General features: G+C 38.5%; 1 protein-coding gene across 1 annotated transcript in view; it reads left to right on the top strand.

Annotated features, from left to right (window-relative positions):
- Window positions 1–16,272, top strand: part of LOC139744068 (alanine--tRNA ligase, cytoplasmic-like) — a 30,722-nt gene extending 14,450 nt beyond the window's left edge. Inside the window, exons 13-19 of the mRNA XM_071654522.1 lie at window positions 2,704–2,841; window positions 3,538–3,788; window positions 10,936–11,098; window positions 12,033–12,227; window positions 13,755–13,847; window positions 14,991–15,098; window positions 16,090–16,272. Coding sequence (XP_071510623.1) covers window positions 2,704–2,841; window positions 3,538–3,788; window positions 10,936–11,098; window positions 12,033–12,227; window positions 13,755–13,847; window positions 14,991–15,098; window positions 16,090–16,272 — 1,131 coding nt within the window. The remainder of the gene's footprint in view (window positions 1–2,703; window positions 2,842–3,537; window positions 3,789–10,935; window positions 11,099–12,032; window positions 12,228–13,754; window positions 13,848–14,990; window positions 15,099–16,089) is intronic.
- Window positions 16,273–21,318: the final 5,046 nt, after the last annotated feature.

The following is a 21,318-nucleotide window of genomic DNA, read 5'->3' as shown; positions in this document are numbered from 1 at the left end:
TTGATCAGTGTTTTAGAAGTAGCCATGATAAAAAAATCATGGGCGTACATACATGAGCAGGATTCGAATCTACGACCTCCTGATCTGCGGTCAGGCGTCATCTCCACCAGTCCACTTAGCTTTTTCCCGACAGCAAGTGTTGGTTCTAATCCTTATAGCATACAGCGGGTACTGCGTAATTATTTGTGTATGCATCTATGTGAATTGTGCAGGTGCCTAATTTTATGGCTTGAAATGCGCACCATGTAGTCCAGTAGACATCTTCATTGAAGTATTACTCTGCCTTTTGCGCATTTTTATGCCTCCACCACGAAGTGGTGCCGGAGGCATTATGTTTTCGGGTTGTCCGTCCGTCCGTACGTACGTCTGTACGTCCGTCCGTACGTCCGTCCGCTTTCGTTTACGCGATAACTTGAGTAATATTGACTTCAATTCTACCAAACTTGGTCCAAGTATAAAGTATGATGGGGCAATTAGTTGATTAGATTTTGGGTGAAATCCGCCAAAGGTCAAAGGTCAAGGTTAAATCATGAAATTGTATCCGTTTACGCGATAACTCAAGACTGGATCGAGCAAATTTCACTAAACTTTGTCGGAGGATGATGTATGATGGGACACTTACTTGATTAGTTTTTTAGTGAAATCGGACTGAGGTCAAAGGTCAAAGATCTAGGTCAAATCCTGAAATTTGTCTGTTTACGTGATAACTCAAAACTGGATGAAGCAGCTTTCACCAAACTTGGTCCAAGGATGATGTATGATGGGACAATTAGTTGAGTAGATTTTAGTGACATCGGCAAGAGGTTAAAGGTCAAAATGCCCTAAGGTATTTTCTTGAAACCTGGTGTAGACATGTACTACTGCGTAAAGATTCTCCAGAGAGAGTTTCATGTCATAAGGTCAAAGGTCAAAAGGTCAAAGGTTAGGTGAAAATGTTGTAATATCACTTTTCTCACAAGTGGTTCGATGTATCTTCATGGAACTTGGTACATACGCATGAACTGACTGGCAGAGATTATCTAGGGAATTTAGGGGTCATAGGTCAATAGTCATGGGGTCAAATGTCAAGGTCAACTCCTCAATATTCTACTATTTCCCTCATGCACTAGTACAGCTGTATATGAAATGCTTGCATTATTAGTTTTCAAACTTAATAATAAATACATGCATTACCTAATGGAGATTCTCCAGGAAATTTCCAGCCAGAATGTCAAAGGTCAAAGGTTAAGGGTCAAAGGCCAGGTTTCAATGCCCCCCCCCCCCAAAAAAAAAAAATATATATATATATATATATATATGTATATATATATTGTACTGTAATTACACTCTTTCTTCATACCTTGGAAATTACTTAAAGGACAAGTTCACCTTCATAAAAATAAGGATTGAGAGAATGCAACAATATTAGTAGAACACATCAGTGAAAGTTTGAGGAAAATTGGACAATCGATGCAAAAGTTATGAATTTTTAAAATTTTTGTGTTGGAACCACTGGATGAGGAGACTACTACAGCTTGTGAGTCATATGCGTACAACAGTATAATGAAAATGTAAAAGAAAATTCAACATATTTTCACTTTTTTCGCATAATAAAAGAGCTCTTGACTTGCCTCTTTCTAAAGGCAGGGGGAATGATATTACCCATAACATTTGTCGGTAACGAGTCAGGGGAATGTGTACTTTTTTCAAAAGATGGCATTTTGTGAAATTCTCTTTATATTTTCCTTATATTGTTGTACGCATGTGACATCTAAGTTATTCATACACTGGAGTAGTCTTCTCATCCAGCGGTTACTGCACAAAAACTTCAAAAATTCATAACTTTTGAACGGATTGTCTGATTTTCCTCAAACTTTCAATGATGTGTTCTACTAATATTGCTACATTCTCTCAATCCTTATGTTTATGAAGGTGAACTTGTCCTTTAATGCATAAACTTATAAAAGGGTCCGTCAGAATTCAAGTTAAAATTCTCAATTCCCCAAATATGTGTACCTGCACTCTTCGACAATTATAGCAAACCCACTTCAAGGAAAGTGAACATTCAAGTCATTTCTGACAAACCTGTCATATCAATATTTTGCCAGTTATGTGAAACTGTCATGGATCACACATTGTGAAGACATTGTACTATATGCCTACTGGGAGAATCATGCATTATGGCGGAGGCATCAGTCGCCATAGCGACATTTCTAGTCTTTAATGTTACTCCTAAACCAAGAATCTTCGCATGCAATTTGATTTTACAAATTTCACGAAAGCCAAGATTCGCAAAATTAAAATGCATGCAAAAGTTCTTGCCTGCACTATATGCATAGAATGCCAGTGACAATTAGTGAAAATTTCATTCCATGATAAAGGTCGTTCACTCCTATTCGAAAAAATTCGGGAAAAATGCCGCGAAAATATCTAGCTTTACAGTATGACTTCAACATGTTCACAGATGATGTTTCAATGTTCAGTGCCTGTGATCAAAGGTTTGATCACATACGTTTAGCCAAAAGTGTACAATTGTAAATGCTTCACACCTTCAAATAAAAGGAGATTTAGAGTGAAAAGTGTTTTGAGAGTGTGTTGACAGTTACACTGTGATAAGCGTAGGAATATTAGACAAACACAAGAAAGGAAAGAATATTCTTTGAATGACTGTGCAATGGAAGATGTGGTTATTTTGTGTTGGTTTCTTTCATCTTCTTCCAACAGGAGAGAAGAGAGGCCCTCATGAAGAATCACACAGGCACCCACCTACTCAACTTTGCCCTCAGATACGTCCTGGGGAACACCGAGCAGAAAGGGTCGCTGGTGGCGCCAGACAGGTTTAGATTCGACTTCTCCGCCGAGGTAGGCAACTGCGATGGATGTGTAAATTTCCATGGATGCGTATCTATGCCTCAAAATAACAACAATTTGTGTATGGTTATAACATTGCTTGAATCGCAGCTGGCAGTCAAGTGTAAGTGGAAATCAAATGCATGAATTATGGATGCGTGCATACAGCTTGTATGTAAACGTTTGTGCAATGTATGTGTATTCCTTTGTATCACAGGTATCTTTGCACATTTGTGCTTTTTATTTTTGCCACATTTGATTTTGAAAGTAGTTAACCACTAAATTCACTATGAGCATATACCATCATTTACAGAATTGTCAAGTCTCCCAGATTCTACAGGAGGCCTCCAGAAAACTCCAATATAAATACAATCGTGTCTGGATGAATAAATATAAGAATCTTTGAGATTTGGGAATTATTTTTGCCCATTGAGATGCATGTAATATGCAAATATCTCCCTGGACGCTGTGTGGAATCTTCCTGGTGTTGATGGGTGAATGTTAGCGGCCTTGCTTCTAGCCAATGACTTCATCTCTGCAAAGCAGAGTTTTGAGAGTTTTCTGTTAAAAGTTAGAAAAGCACTGACTTGTGAGTTTTTAGCTGTCTTTTAATCAAATAAGTATGATTTGTATATGACATTCATTATTATGAGAAGAATTCCAATTCTGGAATTTAGTCCAATTGCTGGCATTTTATTTTTTTTTTAGGGCTCCTTGTCAGATTCGCAGCTTCAACAAATCTCCAGTATTGCCAACGACTTAATCGCTGCAGCCCTTCCTGTCCATCGCGAAGCCGTTCCCCTGGCGACAGCCCAGGGATTGGCAGGGGTCAGAAGCGTTGCTGGGGAGACGTACCCGGACCCGGTAACCATCCTCTCCGTCGGAACCCAGGTCAGACATTTGGATGAAGGGGACGAAACGTTGGGGTTGGAAAACTCAGCAGAGCTCTGCGGTGGCACGTGAGTGATGTGACGTCAATCACAATTGTTCAGATCATGTTTTCTGCATACATTTTCACTCTCATGTACTTCCGGTCAAAGGCCAGTATACTGGTGTTCTCAAATTTATTGCCATGTATCCCGTAAAACCTTGAAATGTGCTGTCCATGTGACATATTCTATGCCATTGTAGTTTGAGTCCAGTATGTACAAAGTGATTTACTAAAATTTAGCAAGTCTCAAGCAAACATTTGTGGCCGTCTAGAACAGCCTTTGTGACAACATTGTAATGTATTTGTTTTCACTTGCCAGTAGACTACAATGTAGTTAATTACTGATGAGACTGTTTCACTAATATGTGTAAAACTGCATAATTGTTATTTGTTCACAAGGGTATAAGGCGTACACTGTACCCTCAAATCATTTCTCTGGCTTGCCAGAGACTTGCTTGACATACAGTACGCGCAATAAGAAACGCCTCCGTCAATTTCGTTTTCCAACGAAAGTTCGTTATCGATCGAGTAGCAACGAAATTTGGACGAAATTTGGACGAAATTTCGTTATCGATCCAGTAGCAACGATTCTGACGCTTTGTGGACGCATTTCACGCACGACCGCCCGCTCAATTTCGTTCGGCAAATGCGTTGCTCGTTCGGAAAATGCGTGTTCGGAGCTCGGCAGTTTCGTCCAAATTTCGTTAAAAGCGTCCGTGATCCAAGGCGCACATGGAATACAGTACACACGTGTGTGTGTAGTGGCCACATCCACAGCCGCTAGCCGGCAAGAATCACTGCAAGATTAGACTCAACAAGTACTAGTAGTAGCACAGCGGTCGGGAATGAGAACAGTAGACAGGCGTGGAATTCACCTGATTCACATAATACTATTAAGAATGGTAACATGTATACATACATCGATGTCATTTTCATTGAAGCAATTTGTAAAAGTTTTAGTTTCCCTTACCCTAGCTGTAAGTACGGCACCGTTAGCAGATTATTCACTGCATTTGTACGTCACCTGATACATCACATGTTGGTATGCGGGCTGCATGTAACCAGGGAATGTGCACGTGTGGGAAAGGCGAGTGCGCCGTATGTGCGTCGCAATTGCCATGGCATGGCTCGCTCGGCTGAACGAAACAGAGATGTACGATACATGACAAGACCCAGTATAAGGCCTACTAATTGTTCACGTGTTGTTGTTTTTTTTTACAAGCAGAAAATAAACAACTGTTGATCATGAAATAGACTAAATTACCAATCAGAGATCATTCGGGTTCATAGTATTTAAGAGAAATCACGCAATTTTGGCGAGGGTGAACCCACAGGAACCCACAGGAACCTTATCGTAGAATGCCGACCAAAAAGAAAATGGTTTCACTAAAATTGCGTGTACGTAAAATCCATTTGAGTATAGAAAGAAAATTAACCCCCAAAAAGAGGAAAAAAGAAATTAGAAGGATTTGTTCGCCGTTATTTGGTCATTAAATATATTTTCTTTCTTCAGCAATTGCGCGTTACATTGCCCGTTTTTTTATTGAATCAGGGCCCTGTTGCATAAAACCCTTACCGCTGGACTTACCGCTCCTTTCTATGCGGTAAGTCTTAAATCAGCGGTAAATTTTATAATCATTGATGCTGACGGTAGTTACTATTGAAATTCAATGGTAAGTTTTATGCAACGGGCCCCAGAAAAGCAAAAAAAAAAATAATATTCAAAACAAGACAATAAGTTTAATTCTTAGTTTGATATCGTTTATTTCTTTATTGGACAGAGAGATAATTCAGACGGTACGTGGAATTTTCAAAGCGACTAATTCAGACTGATTCTTAGTTTGACTTGGCTCTTTCTTTCTTTCTTTTTTTATTTTATTATTTTTTTTGGGGGGGGGGGTTTGAGGTTCATGTTCGTTGTACCCATGCACCCATAAGGTTCATTAGGACGAAAATGAAACATTCAGATACACGCGACTTCCCTACACGAAAAATAGATGTTCGTAAATGTGATAGTCAAATTATGATTCATAATTCGAAAATACACGAATATTTGTGATTGGATAGGTGCGTTATTGTCGGATTAGCAAACCTTCGGAGTACTGTAGTATCGAGCCTGTTGTATTCAAGGATAAACGAACTTTTGAAATAATGAATTTTATATTCAGAGTAAGACAATAAGTTTAATTCTTATATACCTGTAGTTTGACATCGTTTATTTCCTAGTTGTGAAGCGGGAAGCGAGAGATAATTCTGAAAAGAAGTATATATACAGTCATGCAGACGGAACGTGAAATATTCAAAGCAGCTATGAGATTAAATCTTAAGTTGTTTATTTGTTTGTTTGATTGCTTGTTTGTTGTTATGCTCAAGCGTTGGTGTAATTATATATACATTTTTTTTTTTTTGGGGGGGGGGGAGGCATTTTTGTAGTACCCAATGCACGTAAAGTTCGCTGATGCGAAAGTGATAAAATGTTCCGTAACACGCAAATTCCCTACACCTTGTAGATGTTCGTACCTAGTGTGAAAATAAAATGTATTACTATTATTTTGTTTCCCCCATTGTTCGATGGGTATAGCAAACCTTCGGAGTGTCAATCCTTTCGTTTTCGGATAAACGAACTTCCTTAACTCACAACACCATGTTTCAGAGTAACAAACTAGTCATTATATTATTCGGGCATTGGGAATAGTTCAGGAATAAAATATAGAAGGGAGGAAAATCTTTAAGGCAAGAATTACGATGGATTCTTAGTTTGAAATCATTTATTCATTTCCGTGGTGTTCATTATTCCGAAAAAAAGAAAACGGGTGCGCTATTCCGATGGTTACGGCGTTATTTCGAATCCGAAACACGCATATTCCTTGTGCCTATCCATGTTTGTTGATTCGAAAATGTAATCATGCTGCGGGTAACTGCTATAGGGGGCCATATATTGTTTTATTTCTGTCTATTGTTATATTATTATTATTATTATTATTATTATGATTATTATTATTATTATTATTATTATCATTATTTTTTTTATTATTATTATTATCGTCTTTAACATTATTAACCAATGTTTTGATTAACGAGCATTTTGTGGGCTGTTTTTTTTTTTTTTGTTTTTTGTTTTTTTTTTTGGGGGGGGGGGCATTGCCCGATTAGCAAACCTTCGGAGTGTCAATCCTTTTGTTTTCGGACGAACGAACTTCCTTACCTCAGAAGAAGAAATCAGTGTAACAAACTAGTCATTATTTTATTCGGGCATTGGGAATAGTTCAGGAAAGAAATATAGAAGGGAGGAATCCGAAACACGCATATTCCGTGTGCTTATACGTCATGTTTATTGATATGCTGCGGCTAAGGGCCTATTGGAGGTCGTTATACCTTTCGTTTGGTGTACGATTTCTTTCGTTTCATATCACTTTATTTGTTCCTTTCATATTCTGAAATATTTAAAGGTAATCTTTCAATTGCCTCGCACTGTGTATATATACATGCATTTTCGTAACGGCGATTTCGCGCTTTGCTGCAGTATTTCGAAGGGTGTTTGATGCCAGCCGCTTCGGTGTGCTCTGTGGTAATGTTTATGTGGTTGTCAGGGAGGTTGTTGATACTTTGTCTGTTTGCATTTATTTTCGTACAGGCATGGGCGGATCCAGGAATTCTGTACAGGAGGGGGGAGGGGCGCAACTAATATTTCTGGTGCCACTTCCGGGTTTCACTTCTATTTTTTTTTCCACGATAAATAAAGGGGGCGTGTGCCTCATGCGCCCCCTCTGGATCTGCCACTGTTACGTGTTTATCTCGAGTGATGGTGATCGTGTTTCTAAATGTTTATAAAAAAAAGGACAAAATTATCCGAGTGATGCCTGATGATAGTGCAAGTGATGATAATCAACGATGCTGATGTAAAAGACGGCTTGCTGTGGATGCTGAGCGTACGTGCCCTTCGTTTATTTAAATAAGTTTTCCCTCTTTTACTCTTCTTTCCCCTCCCAAGAATGATAAAAAAGAAAATACCTACACCTCACAACAAAAGGAACCACGTGTGAACAACCATCGTTAAGTTCAATCGAAATGTTCATTATTAGCAAAGAATAAGGGGAAAACACGAGTGACGGAAAATGATAGAAGCGACGAGATTGTCTTCTTGTGTATAATGCGGTCTCTTGGGATTGGAAAAACCCCACCCTCTCCCTTTGTGGAAATTTCCACAAAACCAGGTGCGTGCCAGACCCCAGGTGCCAGACGAAAGAATGCGCGCATTTGGTGTAGTATATCGATCGAAGAACTCGCGGGTGAGTTGAGTTAAAGGAATCATTGCAAAAATGTTCTGATGTTCTGGTTCCCGAACTGTAAAAAGGAATTGATTAATCACTCAAAAATGCAATCACAGATTTATATGAAAAGTCTCATATGCCTAGACAAATTCACTGAGATGTCCTATGTGATGCAGCCACCACCCGATTAAACGGCAAAATCATGACAATAAAATTTCACGCTCATCAAAACTGCCTATTACTTTTCATATGAATTTTGGTTATTAACACTCGTTCGTGGATTTGTTTGTTTGCATGTTTTGTGTGTATTATTCCTCGATCCTGAAAGACGTAATAATTATTCGCATCGAACGTAAACTGTTTACCGTAACTAAGCCTATGGCGCATTCGATCCATTCAACTTGCAGTAACCTTTAAGGCAGTACAACTGTAAGTAGCACATGGTGCATTCTTTTGAACCACGTGTTTCGCATATCGGCACATCCAAACACATTAGCGATCGTCCTTATGGCAAACTTTCCGATTACAGTCAGGGGCGAAGAAATCGTAATACTGTACATGTACTTACGAAAGTGATTATGCTTAAGATCAAATAAAATGAAGAAGTTTGAAAACAACTTGGCAACACTCAATCAAGTTTTGCATTCTCTCACACAAAAGCTCTCTTGAGAAAATGAAAGCATTCCCTCTCCCCTGCTAGATAATGGAAGTTTTCATTACTAGCCCAGCAAGTTTTGGGAGTGTACATGAATGTTTTTAGGATAGAGTCAAAAGGGACCTAAGTTTTCGATCATAGCAGAATCTTCGTCAGAAGCAAAATGGCAAATAGGCAGAAAAAGCAACCACACACATGTAAAGCGACTTCACACAACAAGAACAGTCAGGAACAGGCAAGGGACAAGGAACAAAGAAAACAAAAGGAGAGGGTAGGATGTCATGGGCAATGAGCCCAACAGGTAAAGGGAGGGGGATTAGAGCAGGAGGATGGACAGACAAAAGGCAGGGGAAGGTTAGTAATGGTCGTGAGGGCCAGGGGGCAGCCATTGAAGGAAAAGGATGAATATGGAGGCAACATCAAACAAGATAAGGAACAACAGAGAGACAAAGAAAGGTAAAGAGTGAAATAGCAACAGCAAAGGGGGGGGGGGGGGGGTGAGCAAACAGCAAGCCCTAGAAAGGATCTGTACAAGTACCAAGAGGAGGCAACAAAATGAAAGTTAGAGTCAATCAACAAATGCAATTAACCATATCAAAGTATGGTAATATTAATACAGCAATAATGATGATATTGACAAAACAAATTAGAATAATCATTAAAGCACATAAAAAAAGGGGGGACACAAAGTCCATGGGAGAGAAAATGTATACTTGCAAAGCAAGTATCAATAGGCAAATTAAATACGTTTCAAAGAGCTGGTTCATATGAAATCACCTTTGATTTATGATTTTACAAACAAGAATTTTCATCGCTTACTTATTTCTTTTATTACTTTAGTAATGTCATGATATTTCATGATGGTATGTGTTCTGTCTTTACATGGCAAGATAGGGTTTTTTTGTCCATCCAGGGTCAAAAGAAGAAAGTGATAGAAAGATAACTGAAAGGATAGAATGGAACACCTACTCAGCAGGCAACACTAAAACAGCCCCCAGGGCCAGGCCATGTCGTCAGTGTCACTCTCGTCTTAGATCATTACAGGCCTACATTGTACATGTATAGGCTACTCGTTTCGTACTCGTCATCGCCAACTCATGATGGTCGGTCACACGAAATAAATTGCATCATCATAAGAGCTCTTATATCAACACCACTAGATAGTGTAGATTCATTATCATTATCACTATCATTCCAGTCGATCTCATCCACCGCGAAACCCTCAAAATCCTCAAAATCATCGTGGTTAATACTCTCACAAAACACATCTGTAAACGATTCAGACATCGCAGACCTAGCTACACATCTTGCACACAAAAATGAAATGGAGGTGGAAAACTACGATGAATACACAAAAAATATCGACGATGGCATTTTACCGTAGCAGAAAATACACAGAGTATCTTGCACCGGAAAAAAAAATGGATGTGGAAAACTACGATGAGGAAAACTAGGGTGAAAACCCGATGCGTGAAGACGAACGATGAAGACACTTTACGGTAAAAATACTTACACGGAAACAAACGAGTGGGTACGATATTCTCGCACACACGAAGATAATCGACACATCGTTCAATCGAAAAACTCAACAAACACTCGAACAAAAACTCACCCCAAATTGTGGCAAACACGGTAATCACTTAATAAAAATGAGAAAAAATACTCTCTAAAGTATGATTGTACTCTGAAAAGAAAGGGATACAATGATACGAAAGCAAAAGAGAGAAAATGAGAGAAATGGACGGGAAACCTAGAGAACTTCGACGAAAGAAGAGCTAGCAATTCGCGATTAGAGCTAACTTTCCTGTGTGTGTGTGATCGCGTGTAAAGGGTTGAAAGCGTTGAAAGCGCTGAAAGCGTTGAATGCGTCCACAGCTTCGGAAAAGCGTTCGGGGATTTCGTTGAATTCGTTGAATTCGTCCAAAATCCGTCCATGAAGTCTGGACGCAAAAAGCGTTGAAAACGTCCCCGACGAAATCAACAACGAAAAAAGCGTTGGGACGAAATTTGGACGCACTTTCGTCGGGCGTTTTCTATTGCGCGTACTGTATTAACGATTAATGTCACTCTTTCTTCACAATCGTAGGACAAAACTGAGTAGAAAAAAAAAAGAAAAAATGAAAATTGAGTTTTGAACACCAAATCAAGCTATGTGTCATAGGAGAGAGTAGGTTACTCCAGTGATAGCATTTTTTTTTTTTTAATTCAGTTCTAATGCTGTAATTTCTTAACTTATATTACTAATCCAGTCATGTTGAGAACACCAGTCACATTCGAAGACTTGTGATCGTCTCGGAGAAGGCAGTCAGCAAAGGTGTCCGGCGTCTGACCGTGGTGACGGACAACGACTTGACGTCAGCGGACTACGCTGCAAACAAGTACCACCAGCAGCTGAGCCTTCTGGAAACTCAGGTGGGAAAAGAAAACTCCCCATGCTGCACATTTTCTCAAAAATGCATTTCATTGTTGCGTTTTAGTTACCGTATGTGGAGACTATTTTGAATCTGTAATGTCTTGATGAATAAAATAAGGACAAGAGTGAATGGTCATGAGTGCAATGGTACAAGATTTTGCAGGACATGAAAGACGAGGTGCTCTCTTCAATAAATAGCGAATGTCACATGATGAGCAGATGACCAATTGGATAGCACAGATCTTTCTAACCATTGTACAATGCTTCTTGACAGCTGGCAATGTGTCATTTTGAGCTGTCATAGATTTTGCGGCCAAAACCATGTAGGCATATTCCTGGGGCTGCACTTCATTTGGAGAGACAGGATGCCTACATCATTTGTAGGATAAATTTATGCATAACAGAAATATGCAACAAATGTGTCCATACCACTTTTCCATTGCAATAAATTTTCACCTGCATACACTTGTAAGTCATGAGTATTATGGAAGTCTTATTTTTATTCCTTTGCACAAAGTGAGAATAGTCTGTATGATGATACATGTATGTGTACACTCTCTCTGTAACAAGTCAAACATATTTTGATAGAGAGAACTGTGATACCAAATGTATTTAATCAGTAAACAGGCATTCTTGAATCCAGTCTCCTCACCACTTTAGTGCAAATACGTTGAGACACAGGCTTTTCAGAAGAGTGTTGCGTGTAAATTGATTGCTTCTGCCATTTTTTTGGGGGGTGGGGTGAGAAGGGGAGGGAGATGTTCAGTTACAAAAGTAATGTAAGAATGAAGTAACTTTTCCCACAATGCTTTGCTGTAAAGTTTTAAAAACCTTTAAAAAAAAAAAAACATAACATACTGTTCCTTCATGCACTGTCATGCTTCTTACTATGGCAATGGGACACCCTATCTTCTGTCTGTCGTCCACACCTAGGTCCAGGTCGTTTCAACTCCGGAAAGCCTTCTGACGAAGGAGCAGCTTGCGCAGTCCGTCGACAACTTCGTCGGCGAGCTGGAGGGTGCCCGCTTCGACGTCTGGAAAAAGAGGGAGATGCTGAGAAGAGTAGAGGTGCTGCAGGCTTCGCTGAAGAAGGCCTCCAAGCTGGGGAAGAAGGTTCTGGCCAAAGAGGTCAGTGGCCGTAATGACTGGACACACAGCTGTCATAATCACTATTAAAGGACAAGTTCACCTTCATATATATGTGGATTGAGTGAATGCAACAATATTAGTAGAACACATCAGTGAAAGTTTGAGGAAAATCCGACAATCTGTTCAAAAGTTATGAATTTTTTAAGTATCTGCGCAATTACTGCTGGATGAGAAGACTACTACAGTGAGTAATGTCACATGCGTACAACGATATAATGAAAATAAAAAGAGAATTTCACAAAATTTTACTTTTTGAATAAAGTGCACATTTCTTGGACTTGTTACTGATGTATGTTAAGGATAATATTATTCCCCTTGCCTTCTGAAAAAGAGAAGTCAAGTGTTCTTTTGTTATGCGAGAAAAGTGAAAATATGGTGAATTTTCTTTATACTTTCTTTATACTGTTATACTCATGTGACATCACAAGCTATAGTAGTCTTCTCATCCAGCCATGACTGAGCAGAAACTTTAAAAATTCATAACTTGGAACGGATTGTCAGATTTTCCTCAAACTCTCACTGATGTGTTCTACTAATATTGCTGCATTCACTCAACCCACATGTCTATGAATGTGAACTTGTCCTTTAATTTCAGCAGACATGACGAGTGAAAAACACTCTGTGCATTGATTCCTTTGTAATTGCTTCACCTTCTGAGGGGCATTTCTTCAAACTTTTCATCACATATTTTTCTGACGAATTTGCTCTCAGCCAATCATCAGATGCAAGGATTTCAGTAGCTTATAGATGTTTGTCAGAAAAAAAAAAATCTGACAAAACGCTTCAGGAAATGCCGCCTGGAGACTTCTATGTTCACTTGCGAGTGACATTTTGTAGATAGAGCCCATATGGTACGTGTAATTAATCATTTTGCCAAGAAGTGTCTTTTGCATATTTAACTCAAATTTATGTCCTTTTTTGCCTTCATTCGTTCAATTCCTTTGTCTGTCCATATTTTGTTGTTTATATAACAAATGCTACAATTTTCCTACACAGTTTTCTGGAGATTTGTAATGGTCCAACTTTTCGTCTAGTTGTGACCAGCTTTGTGTCAGAGATGGACTTAGGAAACTCATCGTTGAAGTTGCAGTCCAAACTCACAAGTAAAGGTCAAAGGTTAATATAGGTCATTGCTAAAGTTTGCCACCGTGACTTGCTTGTTAGAAGCAAGTGTGTAATCACCTACATCAGGAACTTCTCAGCACTGTGTTTTAAAACCGAATACTGTAAAACACAATATTTTTGTGGCATGACATTTTTGACAATTGGAGGCGACGGCCTTGTGGTGGCATGAAATTTTCACGAGTTGCCTCTAACATTCAGTGCATATGGTGTAAACAAGAACTTTCATGTGCATTTTAATTTTGCGAATCTTGGCTCCCGCGAAATTTGCGAAATTAAAATGCACTCGAACATGCCTCATTTAACATTACGGGCTAACCTGGGGAAATAAGACGGTATTGTAACAACCACATACTGACCTCTACTCTGTTCTTCTGTACACAGGTGGCTGATAGATTGCACAGTCAGTTCAATGCCAAGGAATCAGCCACCCAGAAATGCCTTGTAGAGTACGCCGGTGATGGCATAGACAACACAGTACGTATAGATTGAGTTTTCTTTCATCTGCTTTAGAGTGCCATTAGTTCTCCTTTTGTGTTTGCAGTGGTATTATTCCACATTCTCTGTCTTTTTTTTTGTCCCATTTTCAAGGAATCCATTTCCCTGTTCCTTCACATGTCTCATTGTCTAAATGTGGGAAGCATATACTGTATACGCTATATATTTCGCGGGGGTTTTATTTTCGCGAATTTCGCGAGTCGGGAGCTATTCGCGAAATTAACAACACGCGAAAATATTACCTTCCAAAATGAATCCCTTGCCTTGATGATACGAACATTTCAGTACTAGAATACCATGTCACGGCTTACCGAACAGACCATACTGGCTAATCTTGTTTACGCACGTCCACGTCTTCTTACGAATACTGTAGAGAGCCAATCCATTATCGCAAGGGGACCACTCGTCAGAAATCTAGCGCGATGGACTTAACCACTTCAAAAATGTTGAATTCTAACTTACTAGATCTAGTTCGCAGAGTTTGGCAAGTCTTTTTCATGCAGTGTATAACTAGTATCATTCTTATATGCTAGTAAGTTGAAAATTCACACTTTCTTTGCCACTTCATATTTTCTCTGGTCCCCCAATCGCGAATTTAACCACTCGCAAAAATGTGTGACATCGGCAATTCGCGAAAATTTATGTACGCGAAAATTATAGCGTATACAGTATACACAACTATGTGATTTGTAAGATTGTTCAAAAGATATTTTGACCATGTTTCCTTTTCAACTGTAGACGTGATAATGTGTGTTTTATAAATAGATAATAAAATGTGTTTGATAATTGTCATTTAAAAATGTTTAATACAATTTACACTAGAATGCTTGAGATCTCATATACAGACGGTGAGTGTGTGATGAAATTAAATGATAGTAGATATAATCAAATGTAATCAAATGAGATAAAGCAAAGTAAGGTTGTAATAGATAAGGCAAGGAAAATGTTAGAAGGGGAATAAAATGTGATTTATGCATGATCTCTTTATGCTATTAAATGACTTTCCCATGTGTTTCAATGTAAACTGATAATGCAATACCATGGGGAAACAAGAATGAGTTGAAATGGATGTTTTTTTTATATGCTGTAGCTTTGATTTTTCATGTTGTGTTTGATTTCCAGGTGCTCCTGAAGGTTCAGCAGGCCTTACTGGCTGAGCTTCCTGATACACCTCTTCTACTCCTCAGCTCAGAGAAAGAGAAAGTCTTCTGTGTGTGCTATGTACCTGAGGTAAGGCAGGAGGAGATTCTAGGGCCATTTGTTTGTTTGTCTGTTTCGCGAGGCCAGTGTCATGTACGGGTGTGCATTGTTACATCACAATCACTAGCCATCAGAAGGGGTGCTCTTTATTCCTTGTCGCGCGTGCGCACCAATGACCTAAACTTCAGTTTGGCTGCCAGTGTGACCGCACGACAAAAGATCGCGAAGACGTCGCGATCTTAAACTTTTCGATCTTTTGCCAGTCTGACCGTGCCTATTGTCTTCTTCATCTTAAATCTTCTGTCTCTTGTACTTTTCTTTTCACTTGTTCATGTTCGTGTCCTTGTTCTTGTTCTCCATTTTCTAGTTCCTCTCCTTTTTTCTTCTTCATTCTGTCCTCCTCCTTCTTTTTCTTCTGCCATCTTGTTCTTCTCCTCAATTTTCTCAGTCTAGCGTGTAGAGAGCTTGATTTACAAATGATAATGAAATGAACTCTGATTCCAGTGGAAAATGGCATTTTGATAAATGTCATGGTTTTGATGCTGCTACTGTAACAAAGTCTCAGTGACTTCATTGAATTATGAGAATCAATTGTAGCATTTCATTTAGAGTCTGCTATATATACCAGTAGGCCTGCCAAAAAATAAATCAAAAGGTCAATTTTAGTCTTAAGTGAAGTAATCATATGCCCCCTGTTAATCAAGCTCTTTATGGAGGTACATTGTCGTAAATTGTTTAAGATTTCCATTGATTTGATGAGGTTTGGTCTCTCTCTAGCTCTGTTAGAAAAGAAAGGAACTTTCAATGTATTTAATGATGTGTGGGATAGATATAATTCTTACCTAGCATTTGATTCTTGCTGTAGAGCATGTAGTGAGATGTCCAAAGTGTGCCAATTTCTCGCACCATGACAGTGTGATGCAAATGTTCATCTCTGTGTGTAGTTGTGGAAATCATGTAGAGTGTACCTTTGCAATAATTTTTATGTGAACTTTGCTTTTGATCTGTGTATCTTCTGCAGTGCTTGGTGCATACTGGTCTGCAGGCCAATGAGTGGCTGAATCATGTGCTGCCGTCCATCAGTGGGAAAGGGTTTGGCTCGGAGACTTTTGCCAGGGGAAGAGGAGTGACGGGGGCCAGCCCCGATCACTGCGTTTCGTCAGCCAGAGACTATGCACTGCAGAGACTGACGGCCAAGTCATAGTGCTTATTGATGGGAGGTGAAGCCAAAATGAAATGCTATGTGTGGGACATGCGGTATTCAGCAGTTGACAAGGGATTTTTTTGCAATGCAGAGTTTACTGCGCGTGGGCAAGTTGTAGCACTTTTGTGGGAAATGAAGCCCTACGTGAAATGTTATGTATGGGACAGACAGTCTGCAGCAGCGTGTCAAGTTTGCTACAGACTATGCAATGTACGGACTATCTTGATATGTGATGTCAGAGCTCAAGAGTGAAACATAACATCAAAGTCTGTGTGTGGGACATGCAGCCGTCTGGATATACATGTATGGAGTTGGTGAGCAATTTCTCTGTGTGCAGAACAGCTGTCCAGTCACTTTGCATCAGATCGTTGCCTCTTCTCAATACACAGCACAAACAAGGATGTTTTTTTGTGCAGCATTTTCTGAATTAAGGAAATGGGCCTGCGGTGCATGGGGATGGCTCTGTACCTGCAATGGTTATTTTGTGATTAAGACAATCTCCTAAAGCATGAAACCTTTGTGCTTATGGTGCAAGATGCTTAAAATTAAGAATTGCATGGATGCAGTCTAATAAGAAGTGCATTACTTGTTGTGCAACAATAGCTCTACATCAAATTAGCTACCACGACATATGCTACAAGTGAACATGCTGTGGCTTAGGGGATAAGATCATAGAGCCCTGTTGCATGAAAGTTGAGATCAAATATAAGTCTGAAAATCAAATATAAATCTGTGAATGCTCGATTCTGATTGGCTGATACCTGAGTTATGTTTGATTTTCTGACTTATGCTTGATTGCATATTTTCATGCAACAGGAACAAGTTTGTCAATCACAAGGTCCATGGTTCAAGTCACTTGGCAGCCAGTGGTGTGCATTAACCCATATCCGCCAGTTGCGTAGTGCAGTCTAAAGGCTGTTGCTGATGGAGGCTATTTCACATACGTTCACTAAACTGTGCCGTCTCAAATTTAAGGTGATGTCACCGACACTTATGAAAAGAACACTATGGAAAACTATATTATATCAGTTGAAAGAGAAAGTAATGGCCTTTCATATCAGATGTAAATCAGCGTCATGTCATGAATTATGTGACGTCATATGATTTTAGTATTTTTCTATGATTTACATATTAATGAATAATCATATTGCTTATTCAAAAGAAACCACTAATGAAAAATATTCAAAACCTTTATACAGAAAAACAACTATCAAATTTGAAATCTTCACAATGTAAGCTTTCCGATGGTATATAACTTACAGGGTATAATGCTTCCAAATATGAAGAAATATTGAATAATAACTCAAAGATCTGCGCTCTACGGACTAGTCTGGTCTATAAACTCATAGATGCTATGGATGGGACTACATTAAAGTAGGCCTATACGTGTGCGTACAGCAGTGTTCGATCGCACATAGATGTAGACCTAGTCGGTCAGCAGCCTGCTGTAAACCTCCAAAGTGAATACAAATCCAAAGGAAGATATCAGTACCAGAAAGTGGTGCAAAGGACTGTGGGATATCGGGTCAGAGTTCACATTCTACAATAAGCTATATAAATGACATCATAATCCACGGATTATCCCGTAGTTTGGCGTTAGCAGCGTTTGGGCGAATGACAGGATATCCCGTAGATCAGCGGATATGGGTTAAGCAAGTCATAAAAAACATAAAACATATAAATTAAAAATCAAGTTTTATGTAAACTACTGTACTTCATGGTGCCAGATGCTTTAAATCTGCATGTACATTTGCCAAAGGGCAATAAAGCACTCTATTCATTTTTCAGCAGTAGTTTGTTGGGGGGGGGGGGGGGGAAAAACTTTTTCTGTGCTCAGACAAGTGCGTGGACCACCATTTAAACCAACCATGCTATTATATGATTATCTAGCAATTAGGGTAATGCCAGAACGTGTACTGGGAGGGGGGGGGCTGTTTTGAAACTATTTGTTTGTTTGTTGTTGTTTTTAACCCTAAAAAGACTGGGCTATTTTGGTAGCTCGAAAGACTGGGGGGGGGCCTAAAGGGCCCCCCCTTAAGATCTCAGCCGTGGATCGCGCGATCGCCGCGGAAATTTGCACAATGGTAGTGTGCGATATAATCTACAAGTTCGTATATTTAAATTTTCCAAAATAGTCTTCTTTTATTTTATTTTGATTAATTACGCTAATTTATGCGAGAAATCAGACTTTTTGATCTAAATCAGTAAATAAAGCTCCAAAACTGCTCATTTTGGGTCTAAATATTCTTTGTGGCATTCTTAGCAAATGTACTTGAAAAAAAAATTAAGTATCAAAATTAATTTCTTATTTATTTTATTGTTTTATGAATTTCTTATGTATTTCTTTGTTTTTTCGACCTTTTGTTTTTGTTGTTTTTTTATCAAAATTTGTGGCAGACCCTTTTTGAAGCATAATACTACTAAAACAAATTAATTTTAGCCATTGAGAGTAAAAATAAGCATATTTATATGAACCATGTGAAAAAACTCAATTTGTATTGACTTTGTACACAAAATCACATTTTTGAGCCATTTTCGGTCTCACGTGCATGTACAAAAAGTTATGTAACTTCAGAACCGTACCCCCGGGCGTCACAAATTTGGTGTCAAAATGTGCGGGAAACTCGAAAGAAAAAAGTCATAGAGCATCGCGGCGAGAGCATTGCGTGTTGCAGAGTAATCGCGCGAAATGTCGGGGGGGGGCCTTTTAGGCCCCCCTCCCCCAGTCTTTTTAGGGTTAAGCAATCTTCTCATTCTTTCATTATCAGTTTTGTTGTGGTGCCTTTCACTGTGTGCACACAAACATTTCTTGCCATTTTTTTTTTCTGTTCACCATTGTTTATATATCAAGGAGTATTCTTTGCAATGGCGTAGTACTTTATAGAAAGTAGCATAATCACCAGAAGTGGGCAGTTGACATGCTTTGATTGAAAATTGCATGAAAAAAAAATATGGAGAAATTTCTTTGTATGTTTGTTCATATGTGTATGTGTGTGATAACTTGTCTCCATTTGATTTAAATAAGACAGAAAAAAAACATGATTTATGAAGATGTGTGAAGATATTTTTATGTAGTATGCAAAAAAAACCAACAACAAACTGTGGTACAATAACGTACATGTACCTTGCCAAACAAGGGCCTAGCAACTATCTACCAGTATGTGAATTGATATGTTTTTACTCCCATCCCGTCATGTGTCATAGGAATGAATTTAAGCAGTAGCAAAATCATGTATTGAAAAGGAACATCTCTGAAAGTGCTTCGTACAAGAAAGAGCTCAAAGCCCCAATGACCCGAGACTTTCTTATTCTGTTTTGTGCATAAAAAAGAGGAGGGCCGCCGAATCTGTTTTGTGAATCAGTTGTTATTACTTGCTTGTGTTATGGGGCTTAATCATCCGTCCATATTCATACTACATATATTTGTTTTAAAAAGTCTGCATATACTTTTTTAACCCACCATATTCTGCTGAAACCACCAGAAAGCAAAATTAAATAAATTTTTTAAAAAATGTTATTTCATTTTCCCCTGCTAGTACACTGTAGCTTTGAATAGTAAAGGGGAAAAAAGATCATACGCATTTCAGCACGCGTTATCAAACTAGATTAAGCAAGAAAAAAAAACTTTGTTTAATTAGTTGTTCCCTGACAAGAATACCATAGCTGTGGTAATTACAGTCTTTTTCACAATAATCCCATATTCCCAAATATATGGTGTACACTTGTACCTTTTCAAACCTGCCCGATCCATGGAAATTAGTATGCGACCAGGATCCTGTTGAATAAAAGCTGACATCAAACGTAAGTCAAAAAAAATCAAACATAAGTCTCTGAATACGCAATTTCTGATTGACTGATACCTGACTTAAGTTTAATTTTCTGACTTCTGTTTGATTCCTCTTAATTGTGTAACAGGATCCAGTTAATATATTTTTTTGTTGTTACCAGTCATAGCAGGCAAGGATGCTTGTCCACAGAATGTGCATGTTTAACTAGTCAATAGACCAAAATTTAGCTGGAAACTTAACCAAAAAAAAAAAAAAGGGAGGACAGCCTCTTACATGTTCATTATCGTTTCTATGTTCTGTGACCATGTACCAATGTTAAGCTGAGAGTAAGACCTACAGAAGCGATGCTGTAATTTTCATATGCGACATGCTTGTGTCAACAAAATTCACCCTTCTTTCCAAGTGTGCATCATTTAAACTGAAAGCACACCCACACAACCATGGTGTAGATAGAGTATAAAAATAGAAAGCAGATTAAAAAGGAGAATTAGTTTAAACTGTGGTGTTTTGGGCTATTCCTGAAGCATAAATCAGTGCTTGCAAATGTACGCTACAGACACCCTAGCGATATATGGGGAAAGCCTCAAGAAAGTTCAGAATTTTCTCTCTATACATTTGATTACATCATCACTGGCATAAGATAGCAATTTATACATATCCATGAAGGAATGAAGGAATTTGTTTTTAGTTTTTAATTGAGGGTCATATTTTCTAATAACCAGTATGTGTAATCAACTTGTATGAGTCTGTATCTCAGACAAGTATCTGCATAATCTTAATACATGTATTTGAACAAGGAAATGTAAATATGTTTACCCAAAATTATCCTATTTGGGATCATGAAAGACAGTACAAACATTGCCTTTCACGGTTCACAACTGGGGTTGTTTAGTGTTCTTAAAAGTTCAAGTAAACCATGGCACATAGAAGCATTGGAATGAAATATCATTTGATGTTATACTTTTATGTCTTAAAGGGTGACAAAGAATTGTTATGTGAAAAATGTCTATGCCGTGTATCATGAATAACTTTAGGGGTATTGAGTGGCAGATACCATATTGCACAAATTTTACTCCATCGGACATGTACAATTGTACATATACTGGATTGTTATTGGTGTGCATCAAGTACTAGTGCATCACTATGGAAATACCTAGTTTTCATTTCTTATAACTTCTATAATGGTGTATAAGACTATTTGGAAATAATATATTTTGTTGCACAAAATCAAAAACCATAAAGGCAATTGCATACTGCC

Source organism: Diadema antillarum, unplaced genomic scaffold (genome assembly GCF_040938485.1).
Source record: "Diadema antillarum isolate AM-2024a unplaced genomic scaffold, OU_Dant_1.0 seq00001133_RagTag, whole genome shotgun sequence".
NCBI lineage: Eukaryota > Metazoa > Echinodermata > Echinoidea > Diadematoida > Diadematidae > Diadema > Diadema antillarum.
This window is presented reverse-complemented; position numbering and strand designations above follow the sequence as displayed.